The sequence below is a fragment of the Pomacea canaliculata genome, linkage group LG1 (assembly GCF_003073045.1).
Source record: "Pomacea canaliculata isolate SZHN2017 linkage group LG1, ASM307304v1, whole genome shotgun sequence".
Taxonomy (NCBI): Eukaryota; Metazoa; Mollusca; class Gastropoda; order Architaenioglossa; family Ampullariidae; genus Pomacea; species Pomacea canaliculata.
Window position 1 is genome coordinate 25995884 of NC_037590.1, and position 23319 is coordinate 26019202.

The 23319-nt window shown below is 37.2% G+C and overlaps 1 protein-coding gene across 1 annotated transcript; it reads left to right on the plus strand.

Moving 5' to 3' along the window:
• LOC112563506 (UPF0472 protein C16orf72 homolog) lies at positions 1–22939 on the plus strand. Its single transcript, XM_025237436.1, has 4 exons — positions 1–332; positions 10087–10161; positions 13605–13910; positions 19077–22939. Exons 1-4 carry the CDS (start codon positions 137–139, stop codon positions 19286–19288), a joined length of 789 nt encoding a protein of 262 aa, XP_025093221.1. The 5' UTR covers positions 1–136; the 3' UTR covers positions 19289–22939.
• Positions 22940–23319: the final 380 nt, after the last annotated feature.

Here is a 23319-nt window from a genome sequence, read left to right on the forward strand (position 1 = left end):
TGCACTTGCGCATGCGTTTTCTATCAGTTCCGTTAAGGCTTAATAATTTGCGCAGTGTTGTTGTTTATATAACATAACTTTGCTGAAAAGATACTGTCAGAAAAGAACGCATGTTGTAAACTCGTGTCAGAGCGAAATGAATGAAGACGAGAGTCAAAGTGACGAAGCACAATACGAACATTGGATGGGAAAATTTGAAGCAGAATGCTTTCAACAACTGGAATCCGAGGACAACATGGAAGAACGACTCGAGTCGGAAAGAGAGCTTGCTGTTCAGCAGCTGTGGATAACTTTTCAAAACTCAGCTACGGCAATAGCTCAGCTATATAAAGGTAGAATTTTTGGCCAAGCTATACATTTTAACAATCTTTGTATTCCCGTTTTACAACGATCGCTGAAGTAAAATTTAAAAAAAAAATGCCGAAATTTTTAATTTAGTAACAACTGATAGTCGCAACCTACATTCGTTTTAGAGCAGTTAAAGACCAGATGTGAATAGCTTATTTGACACAGCTAATATGTAATCAATACAAGGCCAAACAGCAAAAGGCAAGACGATATCTTATATATTTAAAAGTTTTTAAGTTAATGCATTTTAAAGTTTTTATGCTTTTGACAAAATGTCTAAACTGACTTTATCATGTACCTAACTGTTTCAAATTAGGAAAAGTAACAAATGAAATTCCCAACAAAACCAGCATGCTGAAAGGAAGTAATATTTTGTGTTTGTATTTTTGATATAATCATCTGCTGTAATCCCTCCTATTTTACCTCAGGTAAACATTCTGTAATACAAGCTTTATTTGAAGTTGCTATTTGGAGATGTAAATGCATTTGACACTCTGCCAAAGGGAGGTCACCGGTCATTTCACCCCAAGACCATATTGACCACCACCTAAGTCAAATCATCCCAGCCTTGACCATATTGTCCCAACTAACAGGCCCAAAAGATGATTACACAAGCTATTAATGTCGGCTATTACCAACAGAACTTTACAGATTAACCTCAGTTGACCATTTGAAATAGAATCATGCGAACAAGTTAGGCCATCATTTTCCTTAACAAAATTGGCCCATTGGCAATACACATCCAGATGAGAACATATCTCAATGTTTGCATAAATGCAATTTTCTATTTAAGCAATTCAAAAAAAAAAATCATTTATTGCTTAGTTTAGAGGTTCACATTAAATATATGTCGTTGTTCTCGCTCACCTATTTATGTCACATGTGAAGGCCAGCTTTCTAGGGACAACTGGCAGTCATTTGCAAAGTATTCTCAGGTCCGTACAGCTTGGTGTTGAGAGGCATCGGTGATGGCCAAACCCTTGCCTTCCATTCTTGGAGAAGCATGCACTTCTGTAGGATAAATATATTATTCCTATTTTTTGTTGGCCTTCTATTTCTGTCTGCTGCCATGTTTCTGTAATGCTGTTAATTCTTTCTATTTGTCTTGCGCCTGCAAACTGAGTAGTGTCACAAAACACATGCTGTTCGTAAACAAATATATAGGGGAAGAAACTGTTGGCTTCTTCAGACATTCTTACTATAAATTACTTCCTATAAAGAGCTAGAAAATAAACCTCCATATTAAGAACTTCCTAAATATTACCCTCTCTTAGTAAAGACCCCAAAATTTGTCAGACTTATTTAGCTGTATAAACATCAATTATATTATTAGTACCTCCCCAGCCTAACAACTGGTGCTGTGTTATGACCTTTAGTCAGAAGTGACATGCTGAACAAAATTTTTGTTTGAGATAAGACTACTTGTGTAGAATGATGTCCCTTCACCTAACTGGTTAGAGGGGATTAGCTCTCCATCGCTTTTTATCTCTCCCTGTTAATATAAGTGAAGTTTTGTATGCAATATTGATCTGTGTATCTATAACACAACAGTATATTTTCCTGGATTTAGTTTTGTGCCTGTGCCACTTTTCTTCTTTTCTACATTTTATTTCTACTGCCACGTCAGCACCATCTTGCCATAATTTATATTTTAGATCTGTGCATTAGCAGTGTCAAGAGAAGTGATTCCTTTTCTACAATTGCTTGCTAAAGTTTTGATGATGAGCTGTCACAGTAAGCTTCATGTGTAATAAACGCAGATCTGATGGGCTAACATTATGCATCTCCCTAAAACTAGTTTGTGACCGTTAGCGTGATGCTCTAACAAGAGCTTTCATTGTGGAACTATATTTCTGTCTGAAAAAGTGAAGCCATTCCACCAAAGATTGATAGTTGAGCTTCCATAAAAAACATTGTACTATTTCATGCAATGGCAATGCTGCAGACCAGATATGTACTGATGGCGTTATTTTCGTGGACATAACTATCTTGTTTTTGAGATCAGCATTTATTATTTATATGTCTCTGTGGTTTTTTTTTTGTTTTTTTTTTTTTTTGTAAAGCACTTTGAGCCTGCCTTTGATGGTGGTGTAAAGTGCTATATAAATCAACTTTATTATTATTAGCTGACCGTTTACCCTATAAATGTTTTCTGCAGAAATCACATAAAATAAGTCGGTTAAGAGTCAAGTTTAAGACGGTTGCTGGTTTCTCAGTTTGACATTGATCTATATTCCAACAGCATAAAATGACAGTATAAAAATTATAAGTAATATTTGAAGTCAAATGTACATTCTGATGATTGTTTGGCACTTTATGTTTGTATACATTGTATAATTAAAAAAATAACTTCCATGATGAGAGCTCTCCATTCCGTACAGTTACCATCTTTCATTTGAATTTGATATAAGAAAGCAAAAACTATATTTACTGCAAATCACGTCACTTAAAGGTTTAAAAAATGGTGAGTTTGTGATGGTTGTCTTTATTGTAGGTTAATAGGATGGTTGTCTTTATTGTAGGTTAGTAGGTGTATGTATTAAAACACAGTATTTTGTACCACCACTACTGTTCTGTTTAGTTACATCACTAGTCACTGTATTAGTTAAGGTATATTCTGTTTGTGTTTGAATATGTTTTTTATTTTAAATTTGTATTTTGACTTTTTTGGGCAGTCATTTCTGCAGTTAAGAAATGTGCTACATATATATATCCACTTTGGTATTTTTATTATTTAGAGGAGCTGCTTGTTGCCTGTATCTTACTATAGTAGTGTACCAACATCACTGTTGTCCAGGATAAACCCTACTTTTGAGAAGTTATTCTGTTGATTTGTTGTATTTAAAACATAGTGGATTGACCTGCATGCAGACCTCTCCTCTCTGCATGAATCTGTATGTCTTTGTATGTCATGTTGGTTATGAATACCCGAACAGCGTATTCATTTAATTTAAAGTTTAGGCTGAATTGGTAGCCAGTCTTAAGTGGCCAGGGGATGTTTGTTGCTTCACCTAGACCAGTCTTTTGGACCTGGAACAATTTGGCTTTCGGTGCTGGAGGATGGGGTTTTATTTGGGATGAAATGACTATAGCTGGGACAATAAGACTCAGGTGGTAGGGTGATATGGATAGGGCAAAATGACTGTCCCTCTGCAAAAGGATGTAATTATTTTGACAAAGAGAACTGAGAGCAAGCACGAACATAGGAAATCTTTGATCATCATATAACAGATCACCATCCAGCTTCTTTGTCACATAACTTAACTCACTGTAAATTATTATTCTCACATGATGTGATTACCTAAAAAGTAGTAGTGTTAAGGACCTCAGCCTTTTTTCATGGCCCTTTTTTTCGTTAAAGGGATTCTAAAGGCAAAATAAAACTGCTTAGAATCGCGTAAAGAGTAGGATAAATTTGAATCTCGTCTATTTATATGTGTGTTCATGTGGAAAACGTTGAAGGTTTTTAGTAGAATGTTGTGTTTAATAAGAGAAATTACATGGGACTCTTTTTTTTGCTTCCACGAAGTCTCGTTCTCCGTCACGTGACCCTATGACATGTGGTTTCCATAGTAAGAACCATGCCTCGAGAATGTCTGCACCCGATTGCCACGAGAAGATGGAAAAAGATTCAAAATTTTCTTTTCATCGGTTTCCGAAAGACAGAGCCTTACAAGCCTTACAAACAGAGGTTGTCATACGAATAAAAAGATGATGTCAAATCTTCGCAGCGACCACAGACACTTCCTGTGCGTGTGACGTCACAAGGAAACTGATATGTCACAAGGATACTCGTCTGCTTGACTATCTCAGGAAGCTATCGTGGTTACTCGGCGGAAGGACACAACGGTCGATTTCACTGGATTTTGTCAATTTTTATAAACATCGGCAACCGAAATAATGCTAATAAGTGGTAATTAAGTGAGAAACGAATCCTTTATTTCTCCTGTGTTGCTCTCATGGTCTGTAATTGTAACTAAATATATTTTTGAAACGTTTGACCGTCGCCTCAGCCTTATCACAAGCCTTAAGTATCCCTTTAAATGCATATGCCAGAAAACTTTCATATGTTAACAAAATTGATAGAAACAATCTACAAATTTTGGTAACGTATCTAGGAGATTCTTTAATCTGTTAGTGTTTGGTACAAGTGTGATTTATGTAGGAAGTGTGTTTCATGATAAAAGGACTTTTTGTGAGCAGAAGCATTTACTTGTGTATTCATCACCCTTCTCCCACCTAGTGTATTTGGTATTTATGTCCTTGTAATGTGAAGTGTGGACAGCTGATTGTTCTAAAAGTGCCAAGTGTGCAAACTGAAGGGTCTCATGTCGCTTCTTTTAAAGACTGCCCGAAATGGCGAGAAGAGGCAGCCATTCAGTGTGTACGTGCAGAATCTGGCGTCTCATACATCATTGCTCTCTTTCGCGTATGTGGGTGGCTCCTCAGGAGCACCTTCTACTGCATGCTCCAATTCCTACTCAGCAGCTGTAACAAAAAGACCGACCACTTCTGTGTCTATCCTGATGGACATGACGTGGGTCTCTTCTGAGGGCCCTGTCCCAGTCCTCCAGGCTATGCTTCCTCCTCCTCCTCCTACAAGCTGTGGTGGCACCCAGTCATCACAAAATCTCAAATTACACAAGCATTTCAAGTCACACAAGCATTACAGTCCAAGCATACCCCTTCACCAGTCAGAAACACTGCACTTCACCAAGCACACAACACAAAATCACCAAAGAACACGAATACCACACAGCAGACAGACAAGAACACAAAAACAAAACCAAATGACAGAAAATTCCACTACTCAGCAGATAGCATCTGGGATATCTGAGGTATCTTTCAGCAGCACCGTCAATCCCAATTTCTAATCGCTTTGCTTTTCTTGGCGAGCAGGGCATGGATGCAGATGAGCAACGTTTAGTGTCACCTTTTCCATCCAACTGTCCTTCCTTCTTCTTCTCCCTCTGTTTCTGTGAGGCGCTCTGCTTCTTTTCCTCACAAATAAACTGTCTGAAATCCTTCAGTGGAACTGTCAAGGAATCCGAGCCAACTTTGAAGAACTCTGATGCCTAGCTCTTCTCTTTTGATATTATAGCACTGCAGGAGACTCTTCGCCTTCCTTCCACCTCTTTTTCCTTCAAAGGCTTTCGAGTTTTACGTCAGCACTCGCAGACGTCCCTTCAGGTCGTACTGCTCTTCTCATTCACTCTCACATTTTGTTTAGTCAGATACCACTTTCCACTCCTCTCCTAAGCGTTCCGGAGGTGGCGCAACGGTTAGCGCCTGTCACCAATACAGTGAAGGTTGGCTGCCCAGAGTTCATTTCTCGTCTCGGGCACGCTGTTCTTTCTCTGCATGTGGCATCTGTTTACAGGGCTGGCTGCTTGCCGTAATATAGCCTCAGTTGCTGACACGGCGTAAAACAACATTTTCCCTCAGATTCCTCCCTCCTTCTCCTAGCGTTCCGGTGGCGCAACGTTCACCTTATTGTTAGCGATTCCTACGCGAAGCATCACCGTCCAATACAGTGAAGGTTGGCTGCCCAGAGTTCATTTCTCGTCTCGGGCACACTGTTCTTTCTCTGTACGTGGCATCTGTTTACAGGGCTGGCTGCCTTGCTGTAATATAGCCTCAGTTGCTGGCACGGCGTAAAAACGTAAACAATATCAGCATTTGATTTATCAGTGATCAGCCCAGCACTGTTATTAGATTTTAATTGGGCTGTACATGACGCCCAGTGCAGCAGCGATCCCGGTCCTGCTTCGTCTGTATCATGCCCTAGTCCACTCCAAGCTTGACTATGGATCCATCATCTAAGGCTCTGCTCGAGAGTCCTACCTCAAAATTCTGGATCCTATTCATCATCAAGGGCTCTGCATCTGTTTGGGTACCTTCCACACCAGTCCAGTACAAAGTTTGTATGCAGAAGCTGGTGAGCCCCCACTTTCTCTCTGTTGTCTGAAACTCATGCTATCCTATGTCTGTCGTTTAAAAGCTCATCCTGGAAACCCTGCCTACCATGCTGCTTTTCGGACCTCAGCATGCTGTCCTGTATGCCATTCGTACCAAGGAACAAAAGCCATTAGCACTCCATGTAGCACCTGCTACAAGCTGCCTTAGTAGATATTCAACAGGTAGAGCCTCTTTCTCTACTACCAGCTCATCCTTGGACCATTCCTGTTCCAGAGATTCGTCTTGATCTTACAACTTTTAAAAAAGGGACAATAGTGATCCCATCTATCTCCAACGTTTTCATGAACTGCTTTTTACTATCCTGGATTCTGTTCGATCTTTACAGATGGCTCCAAAGTCCCAAGTGGTGGGCCAGTCGCTGCAGCAGCAGTTTCTTCCTGTCAACTGTGACAGACTGCTTCAGTACAACTGGCGGATGGATGTTCTGTTTTCACGGTGGAACTTCACGCCATATTGCTTGCCTTGCAGCATGTTCACCGCTCTTCGGAGCACAACTTTTTGATTATTTCAGACTCTCTTTCTGCCCTCCAAGTTCTCCTTTCCAATGATTTGTGCCATCCTGTGAGGCGGGAGGAAGTGGTCCTTGCTAGATTAAAGTTAGGACACACCTATACCACCCAGGGACACCTCTTACGAGGTGAACCACCACCTGTTTGTCCATGGTGTAGGGGAAATTTTAATGTTACATATTTTGATTGTTTGTCCTGAGCTCCAGACTATCCGTCGGCAGTTTTTTGCAGAGACTTCTTTGTTTTCCTTTTTCCTTGTTCATGTCCATCCCATTGGCAGCAGTCTTTATGTTTTTAAGGAGGATAGGACTTTATCATCAAATTTTAGAAATTTTATGTCCTGATAGTTTTCTTTTGATTTTTAGTTTGATGGTCACCTTTTTGGGCTTCACCACCCCTTTTTACGCTATATCCAGTCTTTTATATTTTGTGTACTTGTTGTGTTGACTTTTTAAAGAATGCTCTGGTTATATGACTTAGGAAGTTTTGTCCCTAAACTTTTAATGTTAAAAATACTTAGCTATAGCCTTAGTTGCTGGCACGGCATTAAACACAAACAAACAAATTAAGGATTTTGTGTCCTGTTAGATATTGGCCACAACACTCCTTTTTTACATATTACCTACCATTTTATAATATTTGTGTTCCTTGTGTTGGCTTTTGTTGTGATGTTTATCTCACCTGAGGACTTTTTTCCAACCTTTTTATATAACACTACCATCTCTCACTGTGATATAGCCTTAGTTGCTTGCACAAGGTAAAATACTGACATCAAATTTAAGATTTTTATGCATTGTTAAACTTTGGATGCATTTTTTAGGCCACAACACTACGTTTTTAAACATATTACCTACCCTTTTCTGTTATTCTTGCTCCTTATGTTGGCCTTTTTTTTTCTTTTTTTTTTGTTGTTAAGGAAGATGATACATCACCTAGTGTTTTTTGTTTCTGATCATTTTAATGTATCTTGCTGTGATGTAGCCTTAGTTGCTGGCACAGCATAAAATACAATTATCATTAGTTATACTAGACAGCCAGAAGAATATTGAAATTGATAAAAGAATGCAAAATAAACAGTTTCCAATGTTGCGAACAATTAAAACTGAAAGCTTACCTGGATATAGGAAAAGTGTGCTTGGTGACGAACTTTATTATCAGTCTGTTGGAGATTTCCATAGCAGATATCTGGTCTATATCTGGATGTCCTTTGGCCGTTATTTGTTCTTTAGAATACTTCCTAGTTCTGTGAATCTAAATCTGTTTGAAGGAACAGGAAAATAACATTTTAGCATACAGAGTTTGATTATTTTATATAGTATATTCCTGTTTTGTTGTTTGCAAGATACAGCCTTGTCCAGCATCCCCCACCCCCAAGACACACACCCCACTTTTGTCATTCATATCATAACGTAAAATTCTCAAAATAAGTTTATGGTTTAATGCAATGTATTTTTACTTAGTGTACACCAATCCTTCATCCCCTCTTCTTGCAGAAATCCATGTAAATGTTCTAGGGGAAAAAAAATACTTATGTCCCTCATTCTTGTAGGTGAAATAGACTTTCCCATTTAGTTGTCATCAACATTAGGAGTAGATACTACCACCCAGTCCATGTTATTGATGATGGACTTTCTCCAACTCCCCACCCCAGCAGCGGCATTTGGGGGTGGCAAATGGGGCGGCCGCCCTAGGCCCCGCTCTCGAAGGGGCCCCGCGCTTCAGCCCCATGGTCATCTTTATGACTTATTGCTAGCTGTGTTAAAAAAGTTGTGACAAAAAAAATTGATGTTCAGAAAACACTTCTAAGTTCTGATTAAGCAAATTATTGAACCTATGTCTTCACGTTAAACCCGACAATAATAACAATTAAGCAGTTTATTAATTTATCGTCGCCATATTATTTCGCTTTAAGAAAAAAAACCGCTACTGTCACAAACGTGGGAAAGGTTACGAACAATTAAAACACTAAATACGTGCGTTATTTCGCGAAATCGATCCAGCCTATCTAACTGTACATAAATTAGTGCTTCTGGCATCATATCAATAGGGATAATGAATACACGTACTCCATTACCCCGCCCCGCGCGGATGGTCGGCCCCAGGCCCCGCGTATTCCTAACGCCGCCTCTGCCCCACCCGCTCCATTCCACCTTTGTTGGCAAGTTGTGTACTTTTTTTTTCTTTTAATCAAGGAAAAATCAAAGGCTTTATCAAAATGAAATCACATCACTCAGTGCGTTCTTACTCAAAGCTGACAACATTTAAATATTATGCCTTTTAAATAGTTTGCAACAACACAAAGTATAATATACAGGTTTTAAAAAGGTAAAAAGAATGTGGCTTAGATAACTTTTACGTATGCTAAAAATCTTAAATCTTTTCTCCTTTTGATGAAGTTAATTCACATTCTTTGAATATTTATTGATTTTGAAAAAAATTTGATTTACCAATCTTACTACTTGAATTACATCACAACTAAAAATAGCACAGATTTTTTCCCATCTTTGTACAGCTATCAAAAACAGGCCTTCAAAAATGTGCCTTGTGCTTTTGCTAGTAACAATAATGTACTCCACTTTTGTCATCAGCTAAGGGAGGTCAGTGATGTACTGGGGGGTTTTGGTTGGTATTGGTTACAGAGTTATCGAATTCCAGTATATATATATTTTTAGTGCTTATAAAGTATAGTGTTTACACTTGAGCACAATTTACTTATGTGTCCTGCACATCAGCAAGTCCTCCAACAGTTTTGTTTTGTTTTGTTTTTGTTTAGCTTGCTTAGACATTTCACCCACAGTAATTTGTTTTAAATTTTGAAAGCTGTGCTTCAGTGTTTACACTGATAGTATATTTCAAGAAGTGTTTATAATTTCACTTAACAAAATATGCAAAAATAAAACATCAAAATGGTATTGGCATAATATACTTTTAGATAAAAAGACTTTCATCTGTAAAGGAAGAGCTCACCATATTTTCAAATTTATAATGAATTTGTGGATATTTGTAAATGCATATACACTCCATGCCTTTTTTTAAAACTTTACCATCGAACATGGTAGAAATCGGTAGAGGTTATAAAAGTCTTTGGAAAAATACTTTTGTTGCACATCTTTATGTTCAGCAAACAAAGTTTACCTTTATGGAAGTGAACTTTTATCATCATCAGAGAAATAAATATTAGCACTTGTAAATCAGTAGATTTTGGGGGGATAGTTTTAAATCTTTGATACATTTTTTCTTTTCTCATTAGAGCGGCACCAAGGGCTTCTGCAGTTATGGCTTCCTTTTCAGAGTGCTGCTCTGGCTGTAACAAATTTATACAAAGGTATGTTTATTAGATTTTTTTGTAAAATGCCTGTATTTTAAGATCTGTTTCTATTTGGAACAGTAAAACTTCACTTTTAAGACTTATTAAGGCCAGGTACTGGTTGGAAAAAATAAATTTTTGTCACCAGATAGTACAGATTTTTTTTTATCAGCTCATTAGCCCTTGAATGAAGTTTAAAAAAATGGTTCTACTGCTCTTGTCACACTGTCCATTGCCATGGAACACAATCCAAAATAGCGCCCAAACTATTTTAAAAAGCACAAAACTTCGTCAGTTTTGTGAGTTGACTCAAAATTCTGCTTGAAATAGTTACCTAAAAGACACATCTACATTTCTATGGGAAAGGATTTTGGAAAATCGTCTTAGATTTTTTATGAATTTTTTTGTGTGAAACACTGTTAAATTTTAAGAAATTTTTATTTAAAACAGTATAACTACCAAACTACTAAATATTTCTTAAAAGAGCCCCTATAGAAATGTTTAAATTTGTATGAAGAAAAACTCCACCAAATTGCAGGTCTATATCTTTTGTTGATATAATGTTTTGTCCTTTTGAAGTAAAAAGTCTATAACCAAAACAAGAAACTGAGAAAATGAGGAAAGAAAAACTGAAAGCTTAGTAAGTACTAAACTATTAAATACTTTTTAAAAGTGCCCTCATTTAAATGTTTATTTGTGTATAAGAAAACCCTCAGGTCTATATCGCATGTCAATATTAAGTTATAAGCTTTTGAACTAAACAAGCTTACAAAAACCAGAAACTGAAAAGGCAAGGGAAAACAAAGTAAAAGCTTAGTAACTACTAAACAACTAATTATTTTTTTAAAAGCTCTCGCGGATATGTTTAGATACATATAAAGAAATCCTCAACCAAATTGTAGGCCTGTATCACTTGTCAGTATAAAGTTATGGGGATTTTAAGTAAACAAACTGTAACAGAAACAAGGAATGGAAAAAGCGAGAACAGAAAGTTCAAGCTTAGTAACTTTGTTTTATCTAAGCCTTTCGTGCAATTTACCTGTTGATTGAAAAATATAACCATCTTTCAATGTGTTACTACATATATTTTTAACATAACTAATAAAATTAATTATTTTGTTCACTTTTAGAAAAGTCAACATGGTTGTGCTGTGTACCCAAATGTTGACTAGGCTTCAGAGAAGTACACAGTAATAAAAACAATGGTGTTTGCGAACATTGAGCAACACAGTTATAGCTTTAGTTAGTTATATAGAAGAGTTCAGTGTCCACTAGCTTCATGGTTTTTGCCATCTTTGGTCTTTTGCTAACTAACATTTGGTGATGCTGTCTCAGAAATTGCTTCCAATTTTTGTGAGCATCTACTGAAGTTGCAGCATTAGTAGAAAACACTCTCATCTTTCTTAGCCTTCAGTTGCAGGGTGATGGGATGAACATCAACATATAATTCTTTCATTAAAGAAATTATTTCAAAAGCTTATAGGGGAGTATAACCTATTCATAAAATATAGAGATACATCATTGAGTGCACCAGAATTTGAACAGCTGCTTATGTTCTGTTCCTCTGTATGCTAGGATTATTTTATGAATTACCTCTGTAGTCACATAGTGGTCTGGTGGCACAACGGTTAACGCCTGTTACCAATACAGTGAAGGTTGGCTGCCCAGAGTTCATTTCTCGTCTTGGGCACGCTATTCTTTCTCTGCAAGTTGCATCTGTTTACAGGGCTGGCTGCCTTGCCGTAATATAGCCTCAGTTGCTGGCACAGCGTAAAACACCAATTCAAGACGCTTACTACATGACTGATGGTGATTTCGACAGCTGAATTCGGTTCACTATCTTTCTATTCCTCTTCGTGCATCAGGTTGCACATAAGGCCTCAACCAGAGTCCGCCACCGATGTCGATTCACTGAAACCCGCTCTAGGTGACCCCATGTCCAGCCCTTTCCTTTTATCTTCCTTTCCACTGTTCTTCTCCAAGTTTCCTTTGGGCGGCCTTGTTTTCTTCGGCCGTCTGGAGTCCATCAAAGGGTGACTCTGGAGAGGTCTGCTGTCTGCTGGCAGAGCACATGTCCAAACCATCCCCAACACTTATTCTGCGCTCGGGAAAAGTAAATAGGATGTAAGTAGATGTTTTTATTGACAAAATAGACATATTTCTAGATTGTTCTATGAAAAACCACTTGGTGAGTGAATAGAACAGACTTTGAACTTTCACAATATGCTATAATCTTAAAAAGGCTAAAAAGTAAAATTTTCGACAATTTTTCGACTGGTACCTGGCCTTAAAATCCACCAAAATTGGGTCATACATTAGAGGGCCTGTAGTACAGAGATCAATCAGTCTGCTTTCAATCCACAAACTGCGCCCTTGGACCTGGCTTCTCAGTTCAGGGATGAACACCTATCCTCTCTGGCTGGGTGATTAAGCTGGTCCACCCCTTTTTCTTATACTCTTCTGTTTTCTCCCTTACCTCGCCCTTTCATCTATATTCTTCTTCTGATCAAACATTTCCCTGTCATACTACAGTTTTATCCTTTCCATCTTCTGTCGACACTGGTCTTTTTCCTGTCTTCTTGCTTCCCATCATACCCGTCTTTTGATGTCATTTTTTCTCTCTGGCCTCCTTGGGGTCATCTTTGACTGTAAACTGTCTTTTCTCTCTCACATCAAATCTCTCTACGCCTTGGACATCCTTAGAGTAGTTGGCCATGTCAGCTGGGGGGCGGATTGCACTGTCCTGCTTTGTGTGTATTGTGCCCTGGTCCGCTTCAAGTTAGACTATGGATCCATCGTCTATGGCTCTGCTCGAGAGTCCTACCTCAAAATTCTCGATCCTCTCCATCATCAAGGGCTGTGCATTAGTTTGGGTGCCTTCCCTGCTGTATGTGCATCGGCATTTTTTTCCCCAGCTAGATTGTTTTTTTTCAGCTCTTTTCCACCTACTTGTTTTTTTCATGTTTGGAGATTGTAAATGTGTAAATTAAGGCTAAAACTTTGATGTAAAGTTTTAAAGTGGGTCTCTTTTAATGCATTTCCACTCCATTCACTTTGGCTGGCCATTTTCCTCCTCTTTTTTTCATATATAAATCATGTTACATCTTTAAACATTTTACATTTTTTCCTTATTATTTTTTCACTTTATCAATTTACTGTTAGGTAAAGATAGAGATCTTTTTAATTGTGTAATTTGATGATGTCTCACTGTGATGCATCCTCTGATTGCTTAAAACAACCAACCCTTGCCTTTTGGAAGCATGAGATCCAGTAATGAATCATGCAGTTTTTTTTCAAAATGAATTTTTGCTATTTGTATCTCATTTCCTAGGTCTGATACTGGTGTCTAACATTTATATAGAAACTGTTAGAGGATATAAAACAGTTATAGACTTTGTGACTGCATTTGTTTTTAAAAAGCAAAAAAAGATATTTTACTTGTTCTTATTTCTTTTCTGCAGATAGCATTGACAGGATGCAGCATTGTTTAGATATTGGTCAGCAATGTGGACGGTACAGCAGAACAAGAGACATTGTTGCATGGGTACGCAAAAAACATAGACGTATCCGCCGTGAAGAACTGTTAGGATTTTTGTGTGGAAAAACCATTCCTGGAAGAAGCCGCATGAATGGAGCGTCCGGACGGCAGTTCCTCTGTGGTGGAATAGAACGAAACTTACCTCGTCATGGCATTAATCATGGTCATGTGAATCCAGGCAATGGTGACAGGGATTTGGATGCATTCAAAGAAGCTATTGCACTTCAAGGTATATTTCTGTATGTTTTCGCATGCTGCATCTGTTTGCCGCTAAAATGAAATCAAACAAGAGAAAGCTTCAGGGTTTATTACATTACTCATGCCTGCCATCTAACCTTTCACACATGCTTCTTTGTTTTTGTTGTTTATGGTAATGTTAATACATGTACTTCAATTGCAGTATGCTACAGTTAAAGTGTTAATAGTCAAGTCCTTTGCCTAGCACATTCGGAATTCTCCTTGCATGTGCCTTTTTTTGAGGGGGTGATGGTCAGTGACTTTATGAATATGGCCTTTCAAATAACATCAGAAGAGATTTTTGTCCATCCACTTACGCATAGCCATATGCTCCTCGAGGAGTAACAAGGAATAAACTAACTTAATTTAAGCAGTTTGTGGGTTATATATTCCCCCCAACCCCCAGAAAAGGTAAATATTATCCTGCAATAAAAATCTAATGAACATAAACGTCGTCTTTGTTTTGTTTAAAGTGACACTGTTTTGACAACATGCTTCATTCAAAGAAGACCTTCCAGACATTGATCAATAAAGCAACAACAGGATATAATAGGACCTTGATTACTCAATGTTGTTTTTATGATTTTTCTATATTTTGAAAGGAAAATGAGGCATGTGATCCTGTTCCTTTTAAGACTCTGAGTTTTAGTATATTTGTTGTGTTTTTGTGAGATTTAGTAAGCTTTCAAAAGTGGATTAAGTGTGAAAATGCAGCAGCATCGACTACAGTCCTCGAAATAACTCACATAAATGGCAGGTATTCCTGAAATGAAATTCTTGAAATGTTTTAGGGGGTGGCGTCATGGTACTAGGTAAATTTTAAGAACAGCTGGTTTCAGTGTTCTATTGCCTAAATTTTCGCTAACAGGATCTGAAGAATTTTCCTTTTCCTTTCCTCCTTTATAGGGGTCTTCAACATGCATCACACTGTGTTTTGGCAGGATATCCTGTGCTGCAAGGCGAGAACTGTTAAGATCTGTTTTTATAGCTGCCTTTTAAATGATGGGTTGCCTACATTTTTGTCAGCCCTACAACACTGTTTCTGTATTTATCTGTTGTCAGTCCTGCAATACTGCAAAATTTTAATGGAAAATAGATGATGACCTCTATGGCAATGATCATTTTGTGATAATTATGTCATGTTTAAAATACAGTCCAGGTGAAATTTTTCAGAGGCAGATTGGCTGGCTTTTCAGGCTGTCTACACCACCTACTTTCATTCAGGTTCCAGTTTTAACCTAGACATTAACCCTTTCATGACCAGTGCTTACACTTTCCTCAGATTTGATTAAATCAATTTAGTGGTGAGCTTTGTACATAACCACTCAGTTTATCACTGACATGTAACTGAGGTTCATTTATATATGTGTGCTATATCTTCATTGACCAGAATTCTCATGTTGTAGATCATCCAGAAAATTTAATTGTTTCCTCATAAAAAAGATAATGTCAACAGCACAAAGTGCTTTGGGTGTTGCTCATGAATATCACTAATGTAATGTGCTAATATTTTTGTTAGCAGATATCCTTGCTGGTTTTCGAAAAATACTATTATTTTTCTGCCATAGGAATATATTTGTCCAATACCCTATTTTGAGGACTATTCAGATTAGTGCTTTCAAGTGATGATTTTTTAAAATGACATTTTTATGCTAAGTATATCATAAAACTAAAATGATTTGTATACAATCCTTAAAGTCCTAAAAGGACTGTACAAAATCACAGGTGTGTTTTTTTTAAATTGCTTCAGCAATCTTTAACAGGAACTAGCTATGGAAAGCCTCAAGTTCCATGGTTTTAAAAGAAATGTAGAATAGCTCAACCAGAGAGGGAGAAGGTCTTTCAGTACCTCACCTCAGATGACATTATCTTATTTTAATATTTCCAGTCACAGCCTCAGCAAGTTTTTGAGCAAAGAAAGAAATTTATGTAGCATGGGTTTATATCCTCTCAAAAGGTGTGGGCAGCCATTTTTAAGATCAGTGAAAGATATCAGGCACCCTAAGTTAGCAATTTGCAAGTTGGAGATCCTAATTTTATACATTATTGTGATGATTGCAGATTGTCTGGGCAACAATATATAACTCAGTACTTCACCACTTTTTAGACTCTGAAAGCTATGCAGAAATCTGTTTCATGTGACTTTTCTTCTGACAGTGTACAACTATCCCTTTTCTCTGCCTTTAAACTTGAGATAGTTCTTACAAAGTGTTCAATTTCTGTGTCTGGACTAGACAACATTCCCTATCAGTCCCTCACCTTCTTTATGAGTCCTTGTGCTTCGATTTTTGATTTCATTTGGATATCTGGCTGCTTACCTAATCACACAAGAGGCACTTGCACCCATTCCGAAACCTGGAAAGGATCCATTGGATTCTAACTCCTAAAAGTTTATTGCTTTTTACAAACTGCCTCTGTAAAGTTTTAGAAAGTATGCTGAATAATCTCAGCTTTTGGCAGCTTGAGTCACAAGGCCTTCTGTCAAATATGCAGTGTGGCTTCCACTGTCATAGCACTGTCCAGCATCTGGTACATTTTGAAGTGTTAATCTGGGATACTTTCATCCGGCTACAACTGTGTGTAAACGCTGTACAAAGATGGGTGACAGAAAATGGCTTCAAATTTTCTCCTACTGTGTGCATCCAGTTTTGCAAACTGAGAGGTATGTTTCCAAACCCATCTATTTCTGTCAATAGCAGGGTACTCAAAGTGGTCCAGGAAGTCAAAGTGTCCATGGTGTAGGGGAAATTTTAGTGTGGTACATATTATGATCATTTGTCCTGAGCTCCAGACTATACGTAAACAGTTTTTTACTGAGAATTCTTTTTCTTTGTTCAGGTCCATCCCATTGGCAGAAGTCTTTACATTTTTAAGGATGATAGGGTTTTACCATCAAATTTAAAAAAACTTTGTGTCCTGGTAATTTTTTTCTCTAGATTTTGGTTTGTTGGTGGCCTTTTTGGGCTTCACCACTTCATTTTACACTTTACCCACTCTTTTATATATTGTTTATTTCTTGCGTTGACTTTTTAAAGAATGTTATGATTAGATCACTCAGGAGGTTTTTTCCCCATAAACTTGTTACGCTAAGATTACCTTTTGTTGCCGTGATATAGCCCTAGTTGCTGGCACGGCTTTCAACACAAATAAACAAACAAGCAAAACATTCAGCGAAACGGAGACATTGTTTTTATTTGGGCTCTTGGTCATTATGGTATCTCAGGCAATGTCCGAGCAGACCAGGCTGCCAAGGTTGCATGCCAGTCTCTTGGCAAATTACAGTTGCTGGTATCATCAGACTGTACAGGCAGTCCTCGACTTACATTGTTCCATTCCTACGTCATGTTGTAAACTGATTTTCGCTGTAAGTCGGAACATATGTACATACTGTACGTAAATAACATACTGTAAGCACTTATCCTATCCTAACACAGTAATTAAAAAAAAAAAACACATATAAAAATGCGTTTAATAATGAAATGTAACACGAAGTTCGCATTACGAATTTTACGACGCAAAACCACATTAGTCGAAACAAGGCTTTATACAGTAAATGGGAGATGTGTCGTAACCACGAAACATCGTAACTCGGGGCTGACCTAACCCGAGGATTGCCTGTAAGCCTTTCTTCTCTGCCTACCTTCAGTCCCTATGGCAAAGCCACTGGGATACTCTGGGCCAATATAAATTACATGGCACTCTTCCCTGTCTAACTGACCGCCACCCTCCTGCCATCCTGTGAGGCAGGAGGTGTTCCTTGCTAGATTAAAGTTAGGACACACCTATGCCACGCAAGGACACCTCTTACAAGGTGAACCACTACCTGTTTGTCCATGGTATAGGGGAAGTTTTAGTGTGGTACATATAATTGTCCTGAGCTCCAGACTATTGGTCAGCAGTTTTTTTAAAGAAAATTCTTTGTTTTCTTTGTTCAGGTCTGTCCCATTGGCAGCAGTCGGAGGATAGGACTTTATCATCAAATTTAATAAATGTTTTGTCCTGATAACTGTTATTTTTTGGGTTTATTGGTTTGTTAATGGCCTTTTTGGGCTTCACCGCTCTTTTTTACACTTTACCCTCTCTTTTACCTATTGTGTACTTCTTGCGTTGACTTTTTAAAAGAATGTTATGATTATATCACTTGGAGGTTTGTCCCTAAACTTTTAAGTTAAGATTACCTTTGTTGCTGTGATATAACTCTAGTTACTGGCACGGCATTAAACATAAACAACCCGATCGCTTACCTTCATGTCATTCTTTGAGGTGGGTGGAGGTGGTCCTTGCTAGATTAAAGTTACGACACACCTATGCCATGCAAGGACACCTCTTACAAGGTGAACCACTACTAGTTTGTCCATGGTGTGAAGGATTTTTTTAATGTGGTACCTGTTGTGATTGATTGTCTTGAGCTCCAAAGTATTCGCCGGTAGTTTTTTACAACAAATTCTTTGTTTTCTTTGTTTAGGTCCGTCCCATTGGCAGCAGTCTTTACATTTTTAAGGAGGATATGACTCTACCATCAGATTTAATAAATGTTTTGTCCTGATAACTGTTATTTCTTAGTTTTATTGGTTTGTTGGTGGCCTTTCTGGGCCACAACACTCCTTTTTACACTTTACCCTCTCATTTACATTATCGTTTCTTCTTTTCTCCCATTGTCTCATTTTAAAGAATGTTATGATTATTCCACATGGGGGGTTTTGTCTAGTCCCTAAACATTTTGAGGTAAGATGACTTTTTATTGCCCTGATATAGCATTAGTTGCTGGCACAGCATTAAACACAAATCTGTATAATACTACTACTAATTAGTATAATATAGAAATTAAAATGGACCCAGTGTGCCCAGTCAAATTTTATCTGCCAGGATGATGTGTATGTGGTTTTAGAACAATCATGGACTTTCAAAGTTTTAGACTATTATGGATCCTAAATTACGAAAATTGAAGAATATTAAATGTGGTTCTTTGGCTAATTTCCAGTATTAGGTTATTGGTTTATACTGATAAAAATACATGTATTGTTTTTTTTTACCATTAAACAGTTACTAGTGAATAATCAGATGTGTTTATACTTTTGACAGTACATATTTAAGCTTAAATGATTTTACATGGACGTGTATTATTATAATTTTGGTTTTTAAATAAATTTGTCTGCAGGTTTAAATGGTGCAATGTCAAACATCAGCATGGGGTTCCATGGTCATGGTGGGAGTGCACAGCAAGTTAATGCTGTCAGCCGAGGCAACTTTGAAGATTTAAACCACTTTATCCATGAAGAATTTTCTCGTAACGAAGGAAGAAAACGTTCTAGTTCTTCACCAGACCTTGTGATAGATTCACCTTCAAGGAAACGTTCCCGCTTGCTTTGATGATTTAGTCTTTTAAAGTGTTTCATAAACATTCTTTTAGAATCAAAATGTTTGATTGCTTATTATCATAAGATAAAGTAAGATACTGCAGCATGCTTACCGTTTCACATAAATATGAAAATTATGTTTATAAATGCAGTTAAATTAGTGCTTAGTGCTGAAATTACTTGAATATTATTTCAGAATATTCACCATAGCTTCTGATATTTAAGTACATGGTGCACTTTCACACTGCTATGGAGTGCAAGTGAAATTCTTTGTTTAGGATCCAAACATTTAACATTAATAGCAGCCATAGAGTTTTTAAGTCTTTGATCATTCATAAAAGTGTATTTTATTTTAATTTTTTTTAAGTTATTAACAATTCCTCCGTCAGGCAAAAGAGTTTTTTTTTTTTTTTTTTTGGTTGGTATGCTGTTGTTGTCATTAACTACCCATCATAAATGCCTTTAACAATGCTTGATGACCTTTTCATTTGGCTATAAAGTATGGAGACATGAAGTACAAAGATTTTAACCACTTGTTTTTCCCTTTTGAAGTAATGATTGCCAAGACAGCTGTTGGAAGCAGTGAACCAAAAAGAAAACAATGATGAAGGAGATCATGTTTGATACAAAGTATTTATTGCATCAAATCAACCCTTACATTCAAACATGCACAGCAAACAAAAATTATTATACTTCTGACCATCTCTTCGATTGCCCCTTCCAACACGCACAGCAGATGAAAAGAAATGTGTGCAATTGATCCTATTTTATTATAGATTTTAAGTTTTGCATTAACTGAATTTTTACCATGCCTATTAAAAAAAAAAAAAACCAGATACAAACTCCAAGATATACGAATTTTGGCCGGATGGATGCCTGCTTTCATGAGCACCTGTTTTTAGAAAACACAATAACTTCCTAAAATGTTCACTTCCAACATATTTAACTGAGATAAATAAAGTGGAGAATCTGTAAGTATTTGTGAAAATTTATTAATTGTTACAAAAAAATACTTGAACATGTTCTATTAATTTGCTTTAATGGTGGTGGTGGGCTTTGTGGCATTATGGTTGGAGAGGAATGTCATAAGTTAGGTCGATGATTAGAAACCTTCATTTTTGCACCCAGAATTGATCGGTACCCACTCTTTTAAGGAAGGCAAAAGGCACTGGAAAGAGAACTTTGAGCTCCAACTTTAACATGATTTTGCCTGAATATAGTAAACCACCTGCATTTCACTAACCCTGCAGCATTTGAAACAAATTTGATGATTACTATGTCAAACAACTCACTGAAATGAAAATTGTAGCAAGCATATTAGACATGAAAGGAATGGAATGTACTGTATAGTTGTCCACATCCTAGTATGTGTAACATTGCAAGTAGCCTTGATGTTTGAAAAATATTTTTGATAACAGTTTCAGTCATAAACCCTTCAAGTAGGTGTTTTAAATATCTTAATCACCTACCTAAGGGATTCTTAATCTTTTTTTAAGTAGAAGCATGATTCGTCTGCATGTTTTGCATAAAAACCTTCCTGTACTGACCTATGTTTTTGTAATCAATGCTGGTGCTTGAGTATGTTTCCATAGAACAATATTTGTGAAAGTAATCTGTGGAGAGAAATATTTTGGCAGTAAAGGAGTGCAAAGCAGATGGAAATAATTTTAAAATGATGAAAGTAGGCAAGACAGAATAGTGCATTGGTGCTTATTTTTTAAAGTCATTTTTGAAAAGTAACTCAACAATGTGGTGTCTGGTTTGTTGCAAAAGTATAAAATGGAAATTGAAGCTGATTGAGACATTCTAGCAGAGCAAATACTGAAAAAGGATTAAACAATTTGTGAGGTAGAGATTAAGTGTTTTCTTTTCTTTACTTGAAAACACATTTCTGAAAACTAAGATCCATCCATTTTCACAGTTTATAAAACGCACCCTTTGGTTTTGATACACAGAACTGTGAACTATGTGTATTCACTTTTTCCATGCCAGAGTTAGACAAGTTGGATACGCATCACAGAGCACAAAAGAAAAAAGTGTTAAAATACAAAATAAGCTTACAAATCACAGTAAAATAACAATGAAGCATGAAGTTACTTATTTTTTTAAATGTAAATAATAACAGAATTGAGAAAACTGATTTCAGTAGTGGCATTTACACACCCCTTGCAGAACACACAGCTTTAATATTGTGTCTGCCATTGGCCCAAATGCATAAAGCACTGTTGTTTTTAATTGACTGAACCAGTGTTTTCAAGGTCATTGAAGGAATGCCACCCATGCTGAAGAAAAAGGAACACCAGCCAGTACAGGTGTCAGCCAGTACAGGTGCCAGCAAGTGTTCGAGATTTTGCTCTTGTACATCCAGCACCCCATATGTGTCCTCTAGCCGAATCTCAAAGCAGTATGTCAGCGCACAAACAAAGCCACCAGTGCAGTAGAGTGAAAGCCTAGACATGGTATACTCTATACCAGGGGTGGGCAATTAATTTTCCCAAGGGGCCGGATGAGAAACTGGAATGGTTCTAGAGGGCCGGATGAGAAACTGGAATGGTTCTAGAGGGCCGGACTAATATAGTTAGCTCAGTTTTACCCAATACTGTATATATAGTATATTTACTGGTGGGCGGCCAGCGGGCGGGCCGGTCAGAGACAGGAGGCGGGCCGGCGTTTGCCCAGGTCTGCTCTATACTGAGTGTGTGATAAGGCTTGAGCTCACTGGTTGCATTACCAGTATTCACCATCTTGCTCATCTGAACTTGCAGCATCTGCTCTTGCTATTACAGACTGTTGTTTCAGGCATTGTTGATTAAAATATTAAATATTTTTTCTGATTAAGTCAGTGGGTTGTGTCATGGTGTATTGGATGTACTGTATCTGAATTTTATTTGTTTTTCACCAAAATGTGAAATATGTGATAGGAATTAGCTTCACTCAGGCACAAGAAAGAAATTGAAAGCCCCACGCATCCAATGTCTGGTTCAGTTTCATCATGTGTTCATTAAATGGAATTTGGCTTTCTCATTTTATCATTGATAACATGAGAAAATACAGTTAAAAGAACTAAAATAATTTGACAATTTAATAGCTAGATTTAGTTACAACCAGTTTACAGTGTGCAAACACTGAAAATGTTACCTTAAAGATGTTATCATTGTCGGCGTAATGTAAATGTTGAGTGTATGCACTCAGTAGACATGGTTCATTAGTACTTCACATTGTAAAATATTAAATGAATCAGCATTTTACAGACATAATCATTAAACTATTAAATATGCATTTCCATCAGTGAAGATTCATTTCTTTTTGTTTTCGCATGTGCAAGTTATTTCTGTACAGCATGTGCTTATTTACATCATATATCTTGTGTTCGTTGCTTAAAACATGCTTTGCCTACACAGTCTTTATTAAGTCATTAATGAGCCTACCATTATTGATAATTGAGCAGAACTTTGATGAGGCATTTTTATGGTCTCCTTCCCTGTTATTGCTGTGTTTAATGTACTTAAGTGATGTAGAGGAGTTTTATTAGATGCTTCTGCAACACATCTTACTAAGGAAAATATGTAATTAGTAAATGGTTCAAACATATAGTCATGAAAGATGCTGGATAAGAGTGGCCTACCTAGTCAAGCATCAATAAATAATTTTCTTTCCCCTTTCATTTCCTTGTTTACTTTTGTTAAAGTGAAGCAAAGACTTTTTCCCCCAACTGTGGGGCACTACAGCCTGGTTATCTTTCAATACCACTATGCTTTTTTTCTTATGGTTCAAGATGTGTACATAGTCCCACCTGTAATGATTCTGTAATAACTACATTTTGGTGACATAAAACGGAAGCGCAAGGGCTAAAAAGCTCCTGTTGTCTTGATTTTTCATCTGAACAGAGAGGGAGTCTAGAATCTCTGTAGAATCATTCCTCCCATGATTGACACCATTTAACCGCTAGACGCTCGTTTGCACTGATGTAATAACCAATCATGTCGCAAGTAATCCAAAACTGAGGAGTTTTTGCAGGCAGAATTGCTTCACCTGGTCTTGAAC

What these genes read in the sequence shown, in the direction of transcription:
- LOC112563506 (XM_025237436.1), top strand. Translation starts at nt 137, where the DNA reads ATGAATGAAGACGAGAGTCAAAGTGACGAAGCACAATACGAACATTGG. An exon ending in AATAGCTCAGCTATATAAAG is followed by an intron (nt 333 to 10,086) that starts GTAGAATTTTTG and finishes TTTTCTCATTAG; the next exon opens with AGCGGCACCAAGGGCTTCTG. An exon ending in AGAAGCTATTGCACTTCAAG is followed by an intron (nt 13,911 to 19,076) that starts GTATATTTCTGT and finishes ATTTGTCTGCAG; the next exon opens with GTTTAAATGGTGCAATGTCA.